At 46.0% G+C, this 23328-nt stretch overlaps 1 protein-coding gene across 1 annotated transcript; it reads left to right on the forward strand.

The window, feature by feature from the left end:
• Positions 1–1232: 1232 nt before the first annotated feature.
• LOC143998171 (olfactory receptor 6F1-like) lies at positions 1233–22553 on the forward strand. The gene is made up of 2 exons (XM_077493902.1): positions 1233–1323; positions 21600–22553. The coding sequence occupies exons 1-2, from the start codon at positions 1267–1269 to the stop codon at positions 22539–22541; spliced, it is 999 nt and encodes a 332-aa protein (XP_077350028.1). The 5' UTR covers positions 1233–1266; the 3' UTR covers positions 22542–22553.
• The last annotated feature ends 775 nt before the right edge of the window (positions 22554–23328 follow it).

The following is a 23328-nucleotide window of genomic DNA, read 5'->3' on the forward strand; positions in this document are numbered from 1 at the left end:
TCACCATCCAACTAGACTTTCAATATCCTGACAATATGCAGATTCAACACCACCCCTTATTTTCCCCACTAATGTGGTGTCATCTGCAAATTTTAACCCGGAGTCCTACTCGGAGTGGGAAACTCAATCTGAAGGGTATAAGGTAAACCGAAAATAAGGTAAACTTGGCACACATCCCTGTGGCACCCCTCTACTAAGGGACAGCATTGATAAGTAACAAATACCAATTTTTACTCTTTGCTGCCAGGAAATCCGAAATCCAGTTACAAAGCATTAGGCTCAATCCCAAAAAGTTCAGCTTAGTAACAAGATTCATTGGCAAAATTGTATTAAGTGCTGAGCTAAAATCAATAAAGAGCATGCAGGATGGAGTTGTGGAAGAATCTAAAAGTAAATCGGGTTATGGAGGAATAGAACAACAAATGAGGTTATGGAGGAATCTAACAGCAACTGGTTAGGTCCCGTAGTGGTCATCTCCAACCCCGATGGTAGCCAAAGGAAGGTTCTGCAATGACTTAAAGAAACTAAATTAAATATCCAAATTTGATATTTATCTCATACTCTAAGTTGATGAGTTTATAGAAAGGTTGGGTCCCACCAGGTACACCGCCACCCGTGGTCATTCTGATGGATATTGGTAAAAGCCACCAGATGGTCTGTGCCAGCTTGGGGTCCTATTTTTTTGGCTTACATGGGGCCCTGACCTCATTTATAAAAATTGTGCATCCCATTCCTAAGATATGATTTGGCGTATCTTGGTGTTGCCGTTTTTAGTTTTTGACAGGGATTCCTATCTGCAGGAGGTTCAGGCAGTTCTAGTTTCCACACATTAAACCACATTACCAGCCAGTTCAACAAAATGTGTGATAGGTCTGCAAGAGTCCCGGTAGCTGGACTACAGCATTGAGCTGGGGGGGGGGGGGGGGCTCATAAATCATTAAACGGTCTCAAACAATTTAAAAGTTGGTCCCAGTTAGTGTAAAAAAAAAACAGGTTACAGCCTTCCTTTATTTCAGTCTGAAAATTGTGTGTGTGTGTGTGTGTGTGTAATATAAATATATAATATATATATATATATATATATATATTAATTTATTATTTTGGATGCTGCAAAGAATATCTATCTAATGATCTGCTTTGGGAAATGAACCCCACGGGGATAAATCAGTAAAGTATCTGATCACAAACGTATAAAAGGCCCCGAGAAGAATCCATGAGACGGAACCCTAAGAGAGACCTCTGCCGGAGCATGGAGGTCCATGGACCATGAAGAAGGACACATTCAGTGTTATAACACAGATGATCGTATTCCCAGGACGAATGGTGAGACAAACAACATTCCACTTGTATCATTAATGATGACTTTCTATAGACAGCTGAGATCTGATATACAGAATGATTTATGAATGTTTTACTGATTGATGTTTTATCATTTGTTATCAGTTTGGTATAACGGAGGTCCTTACAGGGACACAAAACTCCATTTACATCATCTTCATAATGTGCTTTATGTACAGGAGATGTGATGATGTCTGAGGAGGAATATGGAACATCTTCAGGAGATTCTTATCATAGAAAACATTGAAAATATTTATTCTCTGATATATCACCTTCATTATTAAACACACAGATTATTCTCCATAGAACCCCGGGGTCCAACCTCAGGATCTTTGGTAGATCCTGTGCAGTTGTCAGATCTGGAAAGTTATTAGTGGAAGTATTGATTTGTAATGGGGCTGTCATGGCAGTGATCTCTAGCAGTCTCATGTAATGTCTCCAACCACCTCTTTAGTGTGTCTGCAGTCTCTGATCATTTGTTGTATGTCTTCAGTCTCGCACAGGGAAATCAATTTTGTGGATACAAATGGTGCACATGTACAGAACGTTCAATAAACCCACCACTTGCTTCTTTACACTGTGAGACTCAGAGTAGATGTTAATATGATCGGCTCAAAGCAACCCGATACTGGTGTCTCCTGCTATTGTCTGTCAGAGTGTTATGTCTCTTTCTGTTAAGTGTTAAGGAACTTAACTGGTCTGCACAGAGTCCTGACCACATCACCTTTTGGGTTGAATTGCATAGTAGACTGCAAGCCAGGCAGATGCACCTCTGGAAGAATGGTCAAACATTCCCATAGACCAGGGTTCTCAAACTAGTGGCCCTCCAGCTGTTATGAAACTACAAGTCCCATCATGCCGCTGCCTGTGGGAGTCATGCTTGTAACTGTCAGCCTTGCAATGTATCATGGGACTTTGTAGTTTCACAACAGCTGGAGGGCCACCAGTTTGAGAGCCTTGCCATAGACACACTCCTAAAACTTGTGGGCAGCCTTCCTAGAAGGGTGGGCCAACTTAATATTGGACCCTATGATACTAAGACTGGGATGCCCTTAACCACTTGCAGCCCAATCACGTCATTGAATTTGAGTGGACATATCTGAATGATGCCTGCAGCCTTCGTTCAGGTATCATCATCATTATTTTCTGCCGGCGATCCTGTGCACCGTAAGAACAATCATAGCAGTTCAGCCACTTGCTCATTCTTACAGGCGGCGGGAAGGCAAATCCTCCCCCCCCCCCCCCCCACCGCCTCCGGTGCTTCTCCGCACTGAAGCGAATGTACATGTAAGTCACGCCTGCGTTTTTCAAAAAATATATGCATTTGAAAAAATTGTTGTGCAAATACCGTGTGACTTAAAAAGTTGCAACGACCGACATTTTATACCCTAGGGCAGTGATGGCGAACCTTGGCACCCCAGATGTTTTGGAACTACATTTCCCATGATGCTAAACTTCATTGCAGAGTGCATGAGCATCATGGGAAATGTAGTTCCAAAACATCTGGGGTGCCAAGGTTCGCCATCACTGCCCTAGGGTCTCCGCTAAAAAAATGTTTGGGGATTCTGAGTAATTTTCTAGTAAAAAAAAAAAAAAAAGATGATTTTTAACTGTAGGAGAGGAGTGCCAGAATAGGCCCGGTATGGAAGTGGTTAAAGTTGTATGCGTGTGTACAGGCAGGTGTCCCAATACTTTTGCTAAGTGTGTGTGTGTGTGTGTGTGTGTGTGTGTGTGTGTGTGTGTGTGTGTGTGTGTTTTGCCACTACTCATTTTATCCCTTCACAATACTTTACTCCCACGTACCACATTGCACCTACCCAGAAGCAGTAAACAGTCAGAGCCCAGTTGTAGAAAACAGAACTTGCAATAAGGTTAAAGTTCAGCAATTCACAACAAGCCCGGCAGGGAAGTGCCCGACTGGGAACACTCACAAGAACAGTGACTGCAGAGCAGGTCTCAGATGTGCGGACCATGTCTGCTTTGAGGGTTGAAATGAGGCCCGGCTTGTCCGTGCCCAAAGGGAAGTTTTCCAGGAAGGATGGTGTGTCCCTATCTTTTCTCTTCTCGTCAAGAACCTCTCCCTGTTGCTATTTATTGGCCCTGTTAGACAGGTGATCTGTTCCTACACTACCCACTTGTGAAATGTGTGCCAAGCCCTGGGGAGGCCTTAAATAGACTCTGCATGACTCGAGATGGCTGCCAGAGTCACAGTGCAGCCATTTTCCTCTTGACTTCCCCCTCCCTTCCCCCCCCCTTCCTCCCTTTCCTCTTGACTCCCCCCGACAGATGCTGCCCTCAGCATCACAACATGGTAAAGAACAGGAGAAATGTAATGAATATGGTAAATGCACAACAGGACTAAGAGAGTTTAACAGAGTGCCTGTGGTTAGACTGCAAGGGGTCATGGACTTTAGTGTTCTCTGTGGAGTCACATTGCAAGTAATCAATTTCTCATTTTCCGATTGTGACTCTGGGGCTGTAGGGGGATGGGGGTCAATGGGGTCCTCCTTACCCCCTTCACCCAGGCCCCAGACTGACTTCTCAGTCATGTCTAGACAGTCTGTGGAACTCACTGGAGTGGCTGGGCTGTCCGAAGTTGCTGTAGTGGGGCTTACTGCTTCCAAATGACTGGAGGCTCAAGCAAAAGCGGATGCAGGTACCATTGAACAGGGACTTCCTGCACAGGTGCAACTTCCAGAGTGTCAAACATTCCTCTATCTCCTGCTGGTTTGGCGGAACAGTTGCCACGAAGCTTATTGGTTTGCAGTAGAGATGTCCCTTGACAGGATTAGTCCCTGCTATGATCACGTCATATATACTGAAGTTGGGGGAAAGGGTGGTTGTTTCAAGGATCCAGTCTACTGCCTTGCTCGTTCTTGGTATTTTTCGCCAACACCCAGTCCAGATGCTTAACACGGTCTTGTAGAAAATGATGTTGTCCCAAGTAGACTAGCACAGTCTCAAAGTTGAAATCTCCCAAACACCTCTCCATTGAGCACTAAAAAGTGCTAGGAGCGTTAGCCGGAAGGACGTGCTGTTAAATTTGAAATAGGCCCAATGGTGTAATGAAGGCAGTCTTTTCGCGATCTTGAATCTTGCCAGTAGCCACTCGCCAAGGCAAGGGTGGAGAAGTACTTGGCCCAGTACTACTACGGCTCTTCTGAATCACCCCACTTTGCAACATGTTGCAAAGTAGATCTTTGACCTGCAGTCACAGAACTGGAGGAATCTGATGGTATCACTCCCAGATGGAGTGTCCCCATATAGATTAGGGAGTCAATGGCCTTTGCTACCAGCCTGGAAGACTACAGATGTGTAAAGACTATTAAGTGTTTTCCCAGCAGTTGATGAAGCAGTTGTTGTGGCAGAGGGTAGTCTCAGAAGGGAATTTCCAGTTCTAGCAATATTTGGTATTGGAACTTATCCAACAAAGCCATGGCTGGCTGTAGTGGGGCACATTTGTCTTCTACCCTGGGCTGAGCTTTTGAGATAGTGTTGAGCCTCTACATACAGGTCTGCTAGGGTGGCATGGTTGGGGAGTGCAATTGGGGTCTTCTCTGTGTTAATGAGTTGCACCAGGACCTTCCTTTTGTGGACCTTGGACAGAGTTTTTTTTTTTTTGTGGGGTTCCACCATTATGGTGACCCCTATGGTGGGGGGGGGGTGTGCATAACCCCCACCTGTACAGGCTGTTTCTTTGCTGCTCTTTTTTGAGCCTCATAGGCCAGTATCACATTGAGCAACACAGCTTGCAAACCACAGCCCTACACACGCTGACCAGAATGCTAAATTTTAGCGGGTAAGTCAAAATCCTTGAGGATGTTCATGCCTATGACAATAGGCACAGCTGAACCTACTGATCTACAAGTCACCACCACCCGTACTTGATCCACCACCTGGTCAATGACCTGGATGTTCACCTAGGTTTGCACTTTCTACTATGATAGTCAAGTTGTTGGCTGCCTTGAGGGATAGCAAAGAGGGGGTCCAATTGGTGTCATGTCCAGAAACACTTGGTGTAGAAGTCATACTTCATGACAGTGACCTCTGAACTGGTATCAATGAGGCATGATACCTTTAGTGTATTAACTAAGGCCATCACCACAGGACTAGGTACGACCACAGACCAGTTTGCTGGGACCTTGTGTAGACTGTCGTGAGTGTCATCCCTCTACCTCAGAGGCCACTAGTTTAAAGTGATTCTAAAGGCAGAAGGCTTTTTTATCTTAATGCATTCTATGCATTAAGATAAAAAAAAGTGTGCAGCAGGCCCCCTAATACTTATCTAAGCACTTCTACATACAGCAATGTTGTAGGAGAGACTCAGCTGCCTGTGACTCTCCCTCCTCATTGGCTGAGACAGCAGTGGAGCACCATTGGCTTCTTCTGCTATCAAAGGCAGTGAGCCAATGAGGAGAGAGGGGGGGGTGGGGCCTAGCCGCAGCTCCATGTCTAAATGGACACATGGAGCAAGCTGCTTGCTGGAGGGGCAGGAGTTCCGAAGAGGGACCCGATTTAAGAGGAGGATCTTGGCTGCTCTGTGCAAAACCACTGCACAGAGCAGGTAATGGCAGTTTGGATGTGCTTTTAATTCAGCTCAGCCACAGTTCTTAGCTATGTGTCCTAAGAGGCTGCATTGCCAACATTTACGGTCCTCTTCTTGGTCCCACCCTTGGTGGGAGAGGCCAAATCCTGTTTTAGGAAATTTCTTGTTTCAGGAAGGCCACATCTAGGTGAGTTCCCTCAACGCTGTGTGATCGGCTGACAGAGGTGAAGAAGCCAGGGCTTCCTCTTTCAATTGCAATGGGTCATACTTTTTTGTCACTGCCACAGTTGCCTCTTCCATAGGCATTTCCAGAGATTCTATAGTGCTACCGCAAATTGAATGAGGCTCTCATAGTTACATAGTAGGTGAGGTTGAAAAAAGACATTAGTCCATCAAGTCCAACCCATGTGTGTGATTATATGTCAGTATTGCATTGTATATCCCTGTATGGTGGTGGTCGTTCAGGTGCTTATTTAATAGTTTCTTGAAACTATCGATGCTCCCCGCTGAGACCACTGCCTGTGGAAGGGAATTCCATATCCTTGCCGCTCTTACAGTGAAGAACCTTCTACGTAGTTTAAGGTTAAACCTCCTTTTCATATTTTAATGAGTGGCCACGAATCTTGTTAAACTACCTTTTGCGAAAAAGTTTGATCCCTCTTGTGGGGTCACCAGTCCGGTATTTGTATATTGAAATCGTATCCCCTCTCAAGCATCTCTTCCCCAGAGAGAATAAGTTCAGTGCTCGCAACCTTTCCTCATAATATAACTAATATCCTCCAGACCAGGGGTCAAGTCCTGGGGAAAAAAGTGTGTGAACTCCCACCCAAGATCCACTCCACCACCACAAAAAAAAAAAAGAAAATACGCTCATATGCATATATATTTCACAGAAAATACAGTGTGACATTTATTGTAAAGTGCCAGTTTACAAAAACAAAATAAGTTAACTTGTCAAACTAACAGAATAATCACCAAAATCGGTGGTAATCTTTTCCTCGCAGGGAATTTCTAACAGAAATATACCCTGTTCCAAATTATTTTGCAAATTCTATGTTACACAGCCCATTAGAAAATATCCCACAAACTGGAATAACGTTGCCCTTGCTGTGCAAGATTATCAACTTTACGAGATTTAGTATCATCTGCACTGGGATGTGTGGTCAGCCATTTTTGTGACATATGGTAAAGGATCCCATAAATGCACAGGGGGGGGGGGGGGGGCAATGAGACTAATAAACAAAAGAGAAGACAGGCGTTCAATGCCAAGCCCACTCCCAATGGGTTACATCACCAAATTCATTGTACTGAAGCCCCTTTCACAATCTCCGGATGTCACTGGAAGACTGTTCACTGCTGTCACCACTGGTTTCAGCTTTTCAGGAATCTCTTCACCACCATTATCAATGTAGTCTCTGAAACCTTCACAGATAGATGGATTATAGCTGAGACGGAATCTCCCACTTACACCAATGATGAGGCACTATTCCTCCAATTGACACCAATGACGAGGCACTATTGATCTTTTATTAAAAAAGAATCAAGCGACCAATTTTATACAAAAGTAAAAAACAAAAGCATAGTATAAAACTTCAACAGAAAACTAAGGAATACACATCTATATTCGGAATATATACATAGTCCATTAACAAAACATTTTTAGAAAACTATTTACATAAAGCAGCAGAGAGGGCCTAAGAGGCACAACCCATCACCTATGTACGCAGCCATTTATCAAAAATGAATCATAAGTTAAAATCTAGGTTGATAAGAGACAGACAGCCACACCCGGGAAAGAGACTCCTGGCAGTCAGGGAGGCTTGAAACCCCTCCACTCCTTCAACCAAGCTCCCTGACTCCGCTTGTCTCTCTCAAGCGCCCAAATCTTCTCCACCTCATGCAGAATGTCATACACCACCACCTCAAAAGGAAGGATTTTAGGCCGTGTGCAGACCTGACACCGTGCGTTCCAGGTGAAATAACGGACTACTAGGCTAACTAGAAATGGTGTATCCAAACAAAAAACCCCACCAGTATTGAATGCTCCGTACGCCCACTCAGCATAACCCAGCCTGGAGAAGAAAGGAACACCGAGGGCCCGTCCCACCTATTTGTACATCTCTGTTAAAGGGGCAATGAAGCAAAAAATGGTCCATAGTCTCCTCCTCATCTGCACACTCCTCCCGAGGACAGCTACGATCCACCCCACTGCGGAATTTTAAATTGCCCCGAACATAGAGCCTCCCGTGGAAGCACAACCAGGCCAGATCCCTAAATATAGGGGGTACTCTGTCCAAATTAATCAATCTTAACCCCACCCTCAAAACTGGGCCTGGATAATCCCTTAAGGCCAGTGAGTCATGAAAGACTCCGCTCAAGACTCGGCTCATAAGGACTTTCCTCGGAACCGATCTGAGATCTTCAGCCGACAATAACTTCAGGCACGGAGCAACATAGCCTGGTAGCTGACCACGATGACCCCTGAGATTCTTCACTTGGCCACCTTCTTCCCAAAGTCGTAGAAAAGGCCTAAACCAAGATCTAAATATGCCTACCCATCCAGGAGGTTCCACTGTAAGCATATTACCAATGTTGAATTTGAGAAATGGCAGTGAAAAGAAAAGAACTGGGTTGACCATACCTAAGCCACCCTCCCTCCTGGATAGATAGGTGACATTCCTCTTGATGGGGTGCTGTTCCACAGCATCTGGAAGAACACACTACTGACCCCAGCTTAGAGAGACACTGGTAAGATACAGACAAAGCTGACATACAAGAAGATCGGAATCAGGTAAGTCTTAATCAGATCAACCCTTTCCCTCAGAGATAACTTCCATCTCTTCCAGCTGACCACCTTAGTATTGGAAATTTCCAGTCTGCCTTCCCAGTTTTTGAGGCCATAATCGCCGGGTCCAAATTCAGTGCCTGGAATCTTAATTGTTTCCTGGGGCACTGGAAAAGTGTCCAGGAGATCAAACCCCTCACCTTCCTTTCCCATCCAGAAAACTTCACTCTTTACCTGATTGATCTTGGAGCCTGATGTTTCAGAATACCGTGATGTCAGAGAGACCACCTCCTCTGCTTCATCTGCCCCAGTGACAATCACCGACACATTGTCCGCATAGGCAACAACCATCAAAGGCGGCTCACCCGGGAGCCCCACTGGCACCCCACACAACATGCCACTCTCTAGCCTCCTGATGAAGGGGTCGATTGAACAAACACATAGAGCAGGTGACTCAGGGAACAACCCTGGCGCGCTCCGGAGCCAACCTCAAAGGACTGCCCAACCCAACCATTAACAAGAGGAAAGCTTTCTGCCCCCTTATACAAGACTTTTAACCAATCGACAACCACCCGCAGACCGTACTTACTAAGGAGCAACCATAGGTACTCATGGTTAACACGATCAAAAGCCTTTGCCTGATCCAATGTCAGCAAATACTTTCCCCAGCCTGCAGCCCTGCACCACTCCAAGGCCTCCCGGACAGCTAAAAACACTGTGAAGATGCTTCTACCCTGGACCGAACAGTGCTGATGGCGAGAAAGCAAAGACTCTGCTACTGACGATAGGCGCCAGAAACGAATCTTTGCCAGTATCTTTCTATCGACATTAAGAGGGCTGATGGGGCGCCAATTCTCAATCCTAAAAGGGTCTTTACCCTTTGAAAGAAGAATCACAGCCGAGTGCCTCATGGAAGGAAGCACCCCCTCAGCAAGGCAACTGTTAAAAACCTCTACTAAATGTGGGGCCAGAATAGACTTAAAGGCTTTGTAAAACTCAGCCATCAAGCTATCCGGTCCAGGTGACTTTTTGATGGCAAACTGTTCAATTGCCCTCATCAACTGTGATCTCCTCTGTCCAATTCATCAATGGAACATCTCCACTAATTAGACCTGGAGTAGAGTCCAAAAGCTGTCCATCTTGTCACGGTCAAGCTCTCTCCTCCCAAGAAGGTCAGCATAAAAGGACCTCGCGACCTCCAGGATCCCTGACCTGGACTTTGTCAAGGAACCTGTACTGTCCTTAAGGCCAACAACCGTTTTAACAGCTTCACCTTGTTTGCAGTTCTGGTAAGGGTTAGGTGAGTGGTACTTCTCATAGTCCCTCTCTAGAACCAAAGAGGCATGCCGGTCATATTGACACTTCCTGAGAAGGAGTTTCACTTCGGAGATTGCCCCAGGATCTCCTCCTCTCGAGACAAGAATATCCAGCTTCCTCCATAAACTTTGGTAGGTCATGTATTAAACTGTTTTCTATTAGATAGGGCCCTGGAGAATCCAGCGAACCTCTTTTTGGTCAGCTCCCACTACTCAGCCTTGCTGCTACAAAAGTCCAGGATGGTCACCAGAGCCTGAAAGAATTTCTCAAAGGATTGTCTAACATGTTCTTCCTTTGAACAGAGTCAAATTCAATCTCCAGATGCCCTTGCCCCTCTGAGGGGCGTCTGAAGCATTCAGGACCACAGATAGCATACAGTGATCAGAGAACTCTACTGCCTGCACCACTGGGGGCGAGAAAGCAGAGGTCTCCTTAAAAAAAACAAAAAAACCTATCTATCCTACTCTGACTACTACCTCGATGAAAGGTGAACCCGGTGTCATCCGGGAGGTGCTTAATGTGCACATCCACAAGACTAGCATCCCTAACCATACTATTTAAAAATACGCTATCATGTCCCAGCCTGTCCTTGAAGTCCTTCCTGTCCTTGGGCCTAGTTACCATATTAAAGTCACCTCCAAAGACCACTTGCCGGGATGTAAAAAGAAATGGCTTGATCCTTGTAAAAAGGCATTTCCTGTCCCACTTTGTGTGCAGCCCATAAACATTAATTAGGCACAGGTCCTGCCCCCCCACAAGGACGTCTAAGACCATACATCTCCCAATCTCCACCTCAATAACCCGCCGGACATTTGCCATGCCGGTTTTAAACACCGCTGTAAGAGACCAGCAAGATAGACCATTCCTCCACTCTCTCTTGGCCATATGAATATCTGCCAAGGAGGTGAGCCTAGTCTCTTGCAAAAATAAAATGTCAGCGTCTAATTGGCTGAACAAAAAGAAGGCCATAGAACGAGCTCTTACTGACTTAATGCTGGCGACCTTTATTGTCCCCACTTTTAACGGAGGGGGAACCACCATTTGGGTTATTGGGTGGATTGCTTCTTAGCTCCCCTCTGCTGCTCATCACCAGAAGCCTCTCTCTTTTTTGAGGCAGCCACAAATTCCATTTCAGAATCTGAACTTCACACCAAAGAAGCTCCAGATGAAGAAATATACCATTCAGAGGACCTATGACGGTTGGAGACAGGCCCTGGAGCCCGTTCCGTCCTCACCACCTGCTCCCGCTTTCCAACCTTCCTTCTCTCCTTCAGGTACTGCAGATCAGCTTCAGAAATGCCATCATCTCTTATTTTTTTTCTTTGGAATCTTCACAGAAGACTCCTTTACAGAGGAAGAAGCGACCTTTTTAGTACATGCTACCACTTCTGTGGGAGTGGTGTTCCCTTTTCAGACAGACTTAGAAGGGGTAGACACCTGGGGGGTAACTGACCTGGGGGCCACAGACTTGAAAGGTTCTGACACAAGAGGAAAGGGTACAGTAGGCTGGGGGGACACGGAGACAGATACAGAAGGAATACTTACAGACACAGGAGGGGTGGCCACAGGAACTGGAGAGGGATCCTGAGCAGGACCAGGGGGGTCAGTCACCGCAGAGGATGGTACACCAGGAGCCTCGCCCTCCATCCTAGACAAGTCATCCATTACCTCCTTCTCCATATTGTGCCAGGCTTTAGGACATGTGCTGTAGGGATGGCCAAGGCACAGGCACAGGTTACACCTGATCATACCCGTGCAGTCCTTGGCCATATGACCCTGACCCCGACAAACTGAACATATCAAGGCTGAACAGGAGGAGCTCAAATGCCCCTTTTCTCCACAGCAGCGACACAGCTTTGGCTGACCAGGGTAGAAAATAGTCATCCTATCCCTCCCTATAAAAGCTGAGGAGGGCAGGTGACTGACAACATTCCCATCCCTGGCCAACCTGACTGTTACTGACCAACCCCCAGTCCAGATGTTATGCTCATCAAGGATTTTGCTGGGCTTAATCTAAACCCTCCCCATAATTCCTTAACCAAACCTCTAGATCACGAGCGGGGACGCTCTCATTAGTCAGAATAATTGTTATTTTTTTTACTGTTGACCTCTGAGAAATCACAACTGAAGCCAGACCTTCCCATTCAGGTCTTGACCTGTACCGAGCCTCATATCGCTCCCAGAACAGGTCAAGACCCTCTGGCCTGGTGAAGCTAACCGTATAATCCCATGTCCCAGCTACATGTATAAAGTCATACAGGTCATTTGCCCCAAAACCCATTTCCAGAATCAGATCCACTACTGCATGCCGCCTGGAGGGACTGCACCACCTTGCCATTTCAGAATTACTACATTACGTCTGGGATCCCCAGCAGAAGCCAGAGACCCAAGACCAGATCCCGGGGTGCCCAAAGTGGTAGGCTGTAGGGGAAAACCCTGTTTGGGAGCGTAGCTACCAGGAGTAGAGTGTACCACCTGAGCAAATGTAGGTTTATCAGGGCCAAGGCCCCACACTGAAGTCACATTAGTCTGTACATTATTATTGTTATTATTAGCATTATCAACAGTTTGAAGTGAATTATCAGAATCCGTAGCAGGACAATTGTCCATCACACTGGTTCTGCGGTGATTATCAGTCACAGAAATGTTCAATCTCCCATCCGGAATGGTCAGTCACTGCTGCAGTACCAACTGTCTCCTGATGCTGTGCTGTAGAGTCTTCAGCAGCAGTGGGGCAAACAGCTTTGGACTCTGCTAAAGAAAGGTTAATGGGCTCTGCTGACACCTGTAGTTCATCCACAGAAATGACACTTTTTAAATGCAACTCTTGCTGCATTGCAGCATCTGCAGACACAACATTGCTGCACACAGCATTAGCAGCCTGACTATCATCAGGCACATCCCAAAATAAATCCCTGGGAATTACAGACCTGTTAGCCTTACATCAATAGTATGTAAACTCTTGGAGGGGATGATAAGGGACTATATACAAGATGGGCGCAAAAATAGTCTTATCCACAACATGGAACTTGGTGGGCTTTACCTTATCAGAAACATCATCCGTAATGTCCTCCTCTTTAAATACCAACTGATTTCCCCCCCCCCCCCCGCATAGGAGACTCCATTACCTGGATGGCACCCAGCATGCCTCCTGAGTCCTGGGAAGGCACGGGGCTGCTTGCCTCTCCCGGGGGGGGGCAGTGGGGCAGAATTGGGGGTCTCCTCCTCCACCTCCATCTTTGTCATCCTTCTAAACCTCCTGCCATTTCCAAATTTCTCCTTGAAGGGCCCATCTCTGCCTTCCATCATGGCCACGATGGTCTCCTGATGGTCCACACGGACTTTGGCCAATTGGATCACTGAATCCATGGATCATCATTTCTGGCTGTGTAAGCCCTCACGTTGCCTTTGCAGGCACTTCAGCTCCGCTTGTAGCTTGTAAAGCTTGTCCCTCTCCCAATTTAGGACCTTTAGCCTGCCACCACTCGCTCCCGAATGGCTTGGGAGCCTTCGTCCTCACTATGGGTAGAGAGATCGGCTTGTACACAGGAAGGCATGTCACCCGACGGCCCAGGAGATGGCTGCGAACTTCCAGCAGGAGAGGCCCCACTGGCCTCCATGGCTTCCCCAGAAAGGAGCCAGGAGAGCTGGGATAGATTTCACCAACACTCCCCTCTCACACCGATCACCTGGAGGAGCTCCAGAGACACCTTCCTCCTGACACACCTGCTCCAATGATGGGTGGGGCACTATTCCTCCCACTGACACCAATGATGGGACACTATTCCTCCCACTGACACCAATGATGATGAGGCACTATTCCTCCCACTGACACCAATGATGATGTGGCACAATTCCTCCCACTGACACCAATGATGGGGGACTATTCCTTCCACCAGAGAGGAGGTGTTTCCATCAGAGTGTCCCCCCCCCATCAAAGTGTCCCCAGAGTTCCCCCCCAGAGTTGTGACTGAGCCATCACAAAGTAGAAAAATGTGTACCTGGATAAGTCCTTGACAAAGGAGCATGCTGCAGGGGGGCAAAAGCCGGGCGGAGGAACTTGCTGATGAAGGCAGGGAGCACAGGTGATGTCATTGGTTGTTAGGACAATGGCGGTTCTAGCAGCCAATGACAGTATTGCAACGGGGATCTAGTGCTGCAGATTGGCAGGCACGGCCCTCTATGGTATGGCCACGGCTGCTGGAGGAGGAGGACCGAGGGAGGGGAGGACGCCGTCCTTCACTATGCAGCGATGCTGGGCTTCGTTGCTTAGTGAAGGATCGGCTTTGGCGGCTCTAGTCCTGCAAGGTGAACGGAGTTCCTGCTGTGAAAAAAGGGCAGGGACATCGTTCCCGCAGGACTCGAGCCCTGCTCCAGACCCTTTATTATCTTTGTTGCCCCCCTTTGTACTCGCTCCATTTCCAGTACATCCTTCCTGAGGGCTGGTGCCCAGAACTGGACAGCATACTCCAGGTGCAGCCGGACCAGAGTCTTGTAGAGCTGGAGAATTATCGTTTTTATCTTTTGGAGTTGATCCCCTTTTTAATGCCATTATTCTGTTTGCTTTGTTAGCAGCAGCTTGGCATTGCATGTCATTACTGAGCCTATCATCTACTAGGACCCCCAGGTCCTTTTCCATCCTAGATTCTCCCAGAGGTTCTCCCCCAGTGTATAGATTGCATTCATATTTTTGCCACTCAAATGCATTATTTTAATTTTTTCTACATTGAACCTCATTTGCCATGCAGTTGCCCACCCCATTAATGTGTTCATATCTTTTTGCAAGGTTTCTACATCCTGCTGAGAAGTTATTGCCCTGTTTTAGCTTAATATCCTCCGCAAATACTAAGCTTGAACTGTTTATTTTGTTCATAAATGACCTGGAGGATGAAATAAACAGGATTGGTCCCAGCACAGAACCCTGGGGGACCACACTACCCATCCCCTGACCATTCCGAGTACACCTCATTTATCACCACCTTCTGAACCCGTCCTTGTAGCCAATTTTCAATTCATGTACTCATCCTATGGTCCATGCCAACAGACCTTATTTTTTACAGTAAATGTTTATGGGAAACTGTGTCAAAAGCTTTTGCAAAACCCAGATACACCACGTCTATGGGCCTTCCTTTATCTAGCTGGCAACTCACCTCCTCATAGAAGGTTAGTAGATTGGTTTGGTAAGAACGATTCTTCATGAATCCATGCTGATTACTGCTAATGATACCGTTCTCGTTACTAACATCTTGTATATAGTCCCTTATCATCCCCTCCAAGAGTTTACATACTATTCATGTTAGGCTAACTGGTCTGTAATTCCCAGGGATGTATTTTGGGCCCTTTTTAAATATTGGTGCAATGTTGGCTCTTCTCCAGTCAGCTGGTACCATTCCAGGCAGTAGACTGGCGGTAAAAATTAAGAACAATGGTCTGGCAATTACTTGACCACATTCCCTAAGTACCCTTGGGTGCAAGCCATCTGGTCCCGGTGATTTATTAATGTTAAGTTTCCCAAGTCTAATTTTAATTCTGTCCTCTGTTAACCATGGAGGGTAGGGATGAGCTTCGAGTTCGAGTCGAACTCATGTTCTACTCGAACATTGCCTGTTCGCCTGTTCAGCGAACAGTGAACAATTTGGGCTGTTCGCAGCAAATTCGAAAAGCCGGAACACCCTATACAAGTCTATGGGAGAAATCTAAAGTGCTAATTTTAAAGGGTAATATGCAGGTTACTGTCCTAAAAAGTGTTTGGGGACCCGGGTCCTGCCCCAGGGGACATGGATCAATGCAAAAAAAAGTTTTAAAAACGGCCGTTTTTTCAGGAGCAGTGATTTTAATAATGATTAAAGTGAAACAATAAAAGTGTAATATTCCTTTAAATTTCGTAGCTGGGGGGTATCTATAGTATGCCTGTGAAGGGGCGCATGTTTCTGGGGCTTAGAACTGTCCCTGCACAAAGTGTCATTTGTGCAGGAAAAAAAGTCTTTTAAAATCACTTGCGGCTATTGTCGGGTCCCGTAATACAGAGAACATTCAATGAGTGTTCTCTGCATTAGCCGACAATTCATTCATTCATTGATAAAAAAAAAAAAAAAAAAAAAAAAAAGCGTGGGGGTTCCCCTAAATTCAATTACCAGGCCCTTCAGGTCTGATATGGATTTTAAGGGGAACCCCGCATCAAATTAAAAAAAAAAAAATGACGTGGGGGTCCCCCTAAAAATCCATATCAGACCCTTTATCCGAGCATGCAACCTGGCAGGCCGCAGGAAAAGAGAGGGGACGAGAGAGCGGCCCCCCCTCCCTCCTGAACCGTACCAGGCCACATACCCTCAACATTGGGAGGATGCTTTGGGGGTCTGTGACCCCTCAAAGCACCTTGTCCCCATGTTGATGAAGACAAGGGCCTCATCCTCACAACCCTGGCCGTTGGTTGTGAGGGTCTGCGGGCGGGGGGCTTATCAGAATCTGGAAGCCCCCTTTAACAAGGGGACCCCCAGATCCCGCCCCCCCCTGTTTGAAATGGTAAGGGGGTACAAAAGTACCCCTACCATTTCACAAAGAAAGTGTCAAAATGGTTAAATAAGACAAACACACTTTTGAAAAATTCCTTTATTAAAAATAAAAAAAATAAAAAGATTCCAGCGGTGCTAATCCACTCTTGCTGTCCAGCGACGGGTCTCCGGGGTCCAGCGATGGATGATCATATCCAGCGACGGGGGATCTCTCAGTCCAGCGCTGTCCATACATCCTTCTTCTGTCTCCACAACGGAGACACTGCAGAGATCCCAGCGCTGACGTTTCTTATATTAGGTGGGCGGGGCCACTCGTCACCTGACCCCGCCCCTCTGACGCTGGAGAGGGAAGCCAGGGGTTCCCCAGTGACGTGTGGGTGACCCCGCCCCCCTCTGATGTAACGGAAACCTGCGTTACATCAGAGGGGGCGGGGTCACCCACACGTCACTGGGGAACCCCTGGCTTCCCTCTCCAGCGTCAGAGGGGCGGGGTCAGGTGACGGGTGGCCCCGCCCACCTAATATAAGAAACGTCAGCGCTGGGATCTCTGCAGTGTCTCCGTTGTGGAGACAGAAGAAGGATGTATGGACAGCGCTGGACTGAGAGATCCCCCGTCGCTGGATATGATCATCCATCGCTGGACCCCGGAGACCCGTCGCTGGATAGCAAGAGTGGATTAGCACCGCTGGAATCTTTTTTTTTTATTTTTTTTTTTTTTTATTTTATTTTTTTTTAATAAAGGAATTTTTCAAAAGTGTGTTTGTCTTATTTAACCATTTTGACACTTTCTTTGTGAAATGGTAGGGGTACTTTTGTACCCCCTTACCATTTCAAACAGGGGGGGGGCGGGATCTGGGGGTCCCCTTGTTAAAGGGGGCTTCCAGATTCTGATAAGCCCCCCGCCCGCAGACCCTCACAACCAACGGCCAGGGTTGTGAGGATGAGGCCCTGGTCTTCATCAACATGGGGACAAGGTGCTTTGAGGGGTCACAGACCCCCAAAGCATCCTCCCAATGTTGAGGGTATGTGGCCTGGTACGGTTCAGGAGGGAGGGGGGCCGCTCTCTCGTCCCCCCCTCTTTTCCTGCGGCCTGCCAGGTTGCGTGCTCGGATAAAGGGTCTGATATGGATTTTTAGGGGGACCCCCACGTCATTTTTTATTTTTTTTTTAAATTTGACACGGGGTTCCCCTTAATATCCATGTCAGACCTGAAGGGCCTGGTAATTGAATTTAGGGGAACCCCCACGCTTTTTTTTTTTTTTTTTTTTTTTAATCAATGAATGAATGAATTGTCGGCTAATGCAGAGAACACTCATTGAATGTTCTCTGTATTACGGGACCCGACAATAGCCGCAAGTGATTTTAAAAGACTTTTTTTCCTGCACAAATGACACTTGTGCAGGGACAGTTCTAAGCCCCAGAAACATGAGCCCCTTCACAGGCATACTATAGATACCCCCCAGCTACGAAATTTAAAGGAATATTACACTTTTATTGTTTCACTTTAATCATTATTAAAATCACTGCTCCTGAAAAAACGGCCGTTTTTAAAACTTTTTTGATCCATGTCCCCTGGGGCAGGACCCGGGTCCCCAAACACTTTTTAGGACAGTAACTTGCATATTACCCTTTAAAATGAGCACTTTAGATTGTGAACGTTCGAGTCCCATAGACTTTAATAGGGTTCTAAAGTTCACACGAAGTTTAGGTCTGTTCGCAGGTTCTGGTGCGATCCGAACAGGGGGGTGTTCGGCTCATCCCTAATGGAGGGGCTTCCTGTGATGTGTCATGAGGATAAACACTGCAGTTTTGGTTACTGAAGCCCCCCGATTCCCTCGTGAAGACTGAGGCGAAGAATTAATTCAATACCTTCGCCATCTCCTCATCCTTTGTAACCAGATGTCCTTCTTCATTCTTTATGGGGCCAATATTTTCTGTCCTCCCTTTTTTTTTATACTGTTTACATACTTAAAGAATTTCTTGGGATTTTTTTTTTTTTTGCTCTCCGCTATGTGTCTTTCATGTTCTATCTTAGCCATCCTGATTGCACCCTTACGTATCTTGTTGCATTCTTTATAAAGTCTGAATGCTGGTGATGATCCTTCAACCTTGTATTTTAATTTTTTTGAAGGCCTTCTCTTTTGCTTTTATATGCATTTTTACATTGGAGTTAAGCCATCCAGGACTTTTGCTCGCTCATTTAAATGTATTACCCCATGGGATGCGTTGGATAATGCCCTTATTTAATATGCTCTTAAAGCAAACCTATCTCTCCTCCGTGTTCTTTGTTACTAAGATTTTATCCCTTCTAGTAAGGTTTGTAGTTTTAGGGAAGTTGGCTCTTTTGAAATTCAGTGTCTTTGTATTTCCCTTATGTTTCCTATTTGTGTGATTTATACGGAAGCTAATTGACCTGTGATCACTGTTTGCTAAATTTCCCCAATTTCCCCATATTTGCACATCCGTGATCAGGTCTGTATTGTTGGTAATCAGTAGATCCCGTAAAACTTTATTTCTAGTTGATGCGTCTACCATTGACCCATAAAATTGTCCTGCAAGACCTTTAGGAACTGGCGAGCCTTAGATGAATGCGCGGTTCCCTCCGCCCAGTCTGTCTCATTCTCTTGCTGCCTCCAGACAAGGAATCTCCACCTCAACTCTGGAACTATCACATTTTCCCCGAACAGGCCCTCCAGTTGCTCCACAGTTTGTTCCAGGGTGGCCCAATCTTTCTCTGACAGTGCCATCCCCAGTCTGTGGACCTCATCCTCCAAAGAGTTAACCTCCCTGGCGGTATGATTCAGTCTGGAATAAGGTGCTGAAAGCGGTACAATTATTTTGCACGGAAATCTGGCTTTTATTTTGTATTCCTGTAATTCTTAGGAATAACGCTCTTAAATCTGTTCAAACCAGAGTCTAGCAGACATCCCGGGTATGATAAAGTTTATAATATAATAAAGAATAATAAAATTTATTCAATAATGTAATAAAATCCTAAAACACTGAAAAATTGACACTTTTTGGTTGCTATGGGCAATCTCCAAATTCCAGGCAGTAAAAAACAGTATTTATAATATAAAAGTGCATGCAGGGCATTGCACAAACCACTAGGGACAAAGGGGGTGTGTATTTTTTAATACAGCACTGTAATCTGTAAGATTACAGTGCTGTGTGTGTTTTGTGTGTGTTTTGTGTGTTTTAACTTTTTTGAATTTGCCGCCGTTCTCCGCTCCCGTGCGCCGTAACGTCGCAGGGAACGGAGCTCGGCGGCATTCGGCACTGTGAATCGAGCGGAGAACGGCTCGATCACACAGCGCGGGGGACATCGCTGGATCCAGGGGACAAGGTAAGTAACGATCCCTGTGTCCTCCCCTGCATCGAGCGAAGTCATCCCGAGTCTGGCTCGGGGTTACCGCTCCTATCAGTGTATTCCTACCCCGAGCCAGACTCGGGATTACCGCTAGGGGGGTTAATAGCCAGCTCCTTGATCTTTCAGGCAGGAACCTGATACAGACATGAAGAACTTTTGAATCTCTCCTCCCACTTAGCCAGAGGAATATTGGAGCCATTAACCTTGGGCACCAGAGCCAGGGCTAATTTTAGCTGTGCACTGACTGTTTCTGCTCCTCCTCACTCACCTGCTGCAAGAAAAGGCATACTGTATCCTGCTGACTGCTTCCAGGTGTGGGGAGGTGCAGCATGGTGCTGATGCAGTAAACACTGAGTCAAGTTGCAGAGAACAGAACTTGTATTAATGTTAAAGTTCAGAAATTCACAACAAGCCCAGCAGGAAGGCATCTGACCTGGAACACTCGGACTGCAACAGTGATGTGTAGCGGAGCAGGGCTCGAATGTACTGATTGCATCTATCTTGAGGGGTGGAATGCGACCTGGAAGCTCCATCCCCAAAGAGGTAGGTCTCCAGAAAGGATGGTATGTCCCTATCCTTTCCCTACTCAGTAGGAACCTCTCCCTGCCTTAACCCCTTCCTGCCCATGCTATAGCCAAAAGATGGCTACAGCCCAGGCATACTTTGCCAGGAGCGTGTCCATGGATGTCCACCTATGGGTGGGAGCCGCTACCATGCTTTGTGATCACTGAGTACTTTAATTCTTTGAGTAAAGGGTCACTCACAGCAGTGCTTTTCCATGTGATCAGCTGTCAGTCATTTACAGCTGATCACGGATGTCAACACAAGCCCGTTATCAGCTTTTCTTTCCTCACACTAGGAAAGGAGAGAAGAGAAGTTGAGAGCTGATAACTGGCTTTTGTTAAAGGGATATTGACACTGATTATCAGTGCAGTCCCAACAGTGCCCACCAGTGTTGCCATTCAGTGCCCATAAGTCTCACATATCAGTGCCACCTATTAGTGCAGCCTCATCGGTGCCACCTCATCTGTGCCCATTAGTGCAGGCTCATCAGTGAAGGAGATTACTTGTTTGCTACATTTTATAGCAAACTGTGAAAACACTTTTATTCTCTGTTCTTTTTTACTTTTGTTTAGCAAAAAAAAAACGGGTGATTAAATAAGACCAAAAGATAGCTCTTTTTGTGTGGAAAAAAAGAAGATACACGTTTTATATAAGTACAGGGTTGCATGACTGTGTAATTGTCATTCGAAGTGTGACAGCGCTGAAAGCTGAAAATTGGCCCAAGATGGCTGCTATAGTCACATGGGGTAGCAGCATCCAATAAGATAGCTTCCATAGTGACCCAGGAAATCATAGAGGAACCATGGCCCTTTTTGACTTCCCCCTCCATCTGCAATGCAACTGCGGTCGAGTGCCACCTACCCTGGAGAAAATAGACTGCACCTGCCTACTTGCTTACTAAAGCACATTTCGACTGTAGGTGTGTCAATGAGTTCAAGTACTACCCAAGTGGCTCATTGCCTCAGGAAGCATAAGGACTCGCTCAACCAACCTTCATGGCTTGCACTAGTCCAACATTTACAACACTATGTTATAAAGATGAGTGAAGATGACTAGATGGTTGAAGTCTTCTGCTTCAACGTGAAACATTAGCTTTAGTACAAAAACCAGAAGCAGATTTATTGATCTTCAAAATATTGTATGTCATGTTGATTGTCTCCTCTACAGATGGTGTATCCCGAAAATTGCACAGCCATCACTGAAATTCTGCTCACCGGCTTTACAGCTTTTGAAGGCTTCAGGATCCCGATGTTTGTTCTGTTTCTGATCGTTTACATTTTAATTTGCTCGGAAAATGTATTGATCATCTATATTATCTTTAGTAGCGCTAATCTCAAGGCACTGATGTTTTTTATAATTCAGAGCATGTGCATCTATGATCTGCTGAGCATTTCAAATATCGTTCCAAAAATCCTAAATGACGTTCTTCAGGAGAGGCCGACCTTCACTGTCACTGGTTGCATTTTACAATCACAGATGTTTGCTACTACAGGAGATGTTGGGTGCTTTCACTATGTTTTAATGTCTTATGACCGATACTTGGCTGTATGTCATCCATTACGCTATTTCTCCTTTGTGAACAATAGAATCTATTTTCGGGCAGTCATTGTGTTTTGGATTATTTCTGCCTCATTAACAAGTGTAATATCTGGTTTACTGAGCCAGTTACAATTTTGTGGTCATAACACCATTCACCATTTCTACTGTGATCCTTCTCCATTAATGGATCTGGCCATCTCTGATACAACGTACATCCGTATCTTTATTGCTGTAATAAGCTTCTTCATGTTATTCGTCACAGTTTTGTCTGTTTTTGTTACATACGTGTTTATAATTCAAACAGTTCTTAAAATTCCCTCGTCCTCCGGGAGGAAGAAGACCTTCTCCACATGTAGCTCCCACCTCGTGGTGTTCTCCATGCAGTCTGGCCTCTCTCTTGGTGTCTATGCGTTGCCAGCCAAAGTAGTAACACTGCAGCTCGCCAACACTTTCACATTCATATTCTTTTTCTGGACCCCCTTAGTGAACCCGCTGATCTATACATTCAACAATAAAGAGTTCCGGGCAGAATGCCTTAAAAAAATTAGGACAGTGAATAAGATATTTTGACATTTTCCTTTGAACCAAATCTATGTTTTTTTTTACAACTTAGAGTTGAAATTCATACAAGTATAAGAGGCATGCACTAAAACAACTCTACATTCATTAACCACTTGCCACCCACCCACCATCAAACTACGGCTGGGTGGTGCGGCTCTCATTCTGGGTGGACGTCCTATGACTGCGCCCCCGGGGCTGCGTTGTGTTGCTATTACTCGGCGTAACCCCAAACTCTGTAAAAAGCGGTTGCAGCTCTTTAAGCATGTGATTGGCTGTGTCCAATCACAGACGGTTACATGTAAACACGTAGATGCCTGTAATCGGCTCTCCTTGCCTCAAACTGACAGAGTGTGAGGAGAGGAGAGCCAATCAGCGGCATCTCCTCACAGAGGACATTTAGGCATGTAATCAGGGCACTGATAATCAGTGCCCTGATTACTATAAAGCTCCCACAGTGCCAGCAGTGAGTTCCCACAAGTTCCAGCAATCAGTACCCATTAGTGATGCCAGTCAGTTCTGGCTATCACTGCTGCCAATAAATACCACCCATCAGTGCCGCCTATCCAGGTCGCCTATCTGTCCATCAGTGCTCAACAGTGCCGCCTATCAGTGCTAATTATAGCCAGATATCAGTGCACATAAGTGTGGCATATTTGTGCGTGCTCATCAGTGCCACCTAATCAGTGCCTATAAGCGCCACCTCATCAGTTCCCATCAGTGCCGCCTCATCGGTGCCCATCCGTAAAGGAGAAACAAATACTTAAGAAAGTTTTCAGTCTTTTTTTTTAATAAAAAA

This window comes from Lithobates pipiens, unplaced genomic scaffold (assembly GCF_037356315.1).
Source record: "Lithobates pipiens isolate NorthernLeopardFrog02 unplaced genomic scaffold, aLitPip1_a1.2 Scaffold_19, whole genome shotgun sequence".
NCBI classification, from domain to species: Eukaryota; Metazoa; Chordata; class Amphibia; order Anura; family Ranidae; genus Lithobates; species Lithobates pipiens.

Excerpts from the sequence above, each read along its gene's own strand:
- LOC143998171 (XM_077493902.1), top strand. The coding sequence starts at position 1,267 with ATGAAGAAGGACACATTCAGTGTTATAACACAGATGATCGTATTCCCA. Across the intron at positions 1,324-21,599 it reads TCGTATTCCCAGGACGAATG|ATGGTGTATCCCGAAAATTG; the intron begins GTGAGACAAACA and ends TCTCCTCTACAG.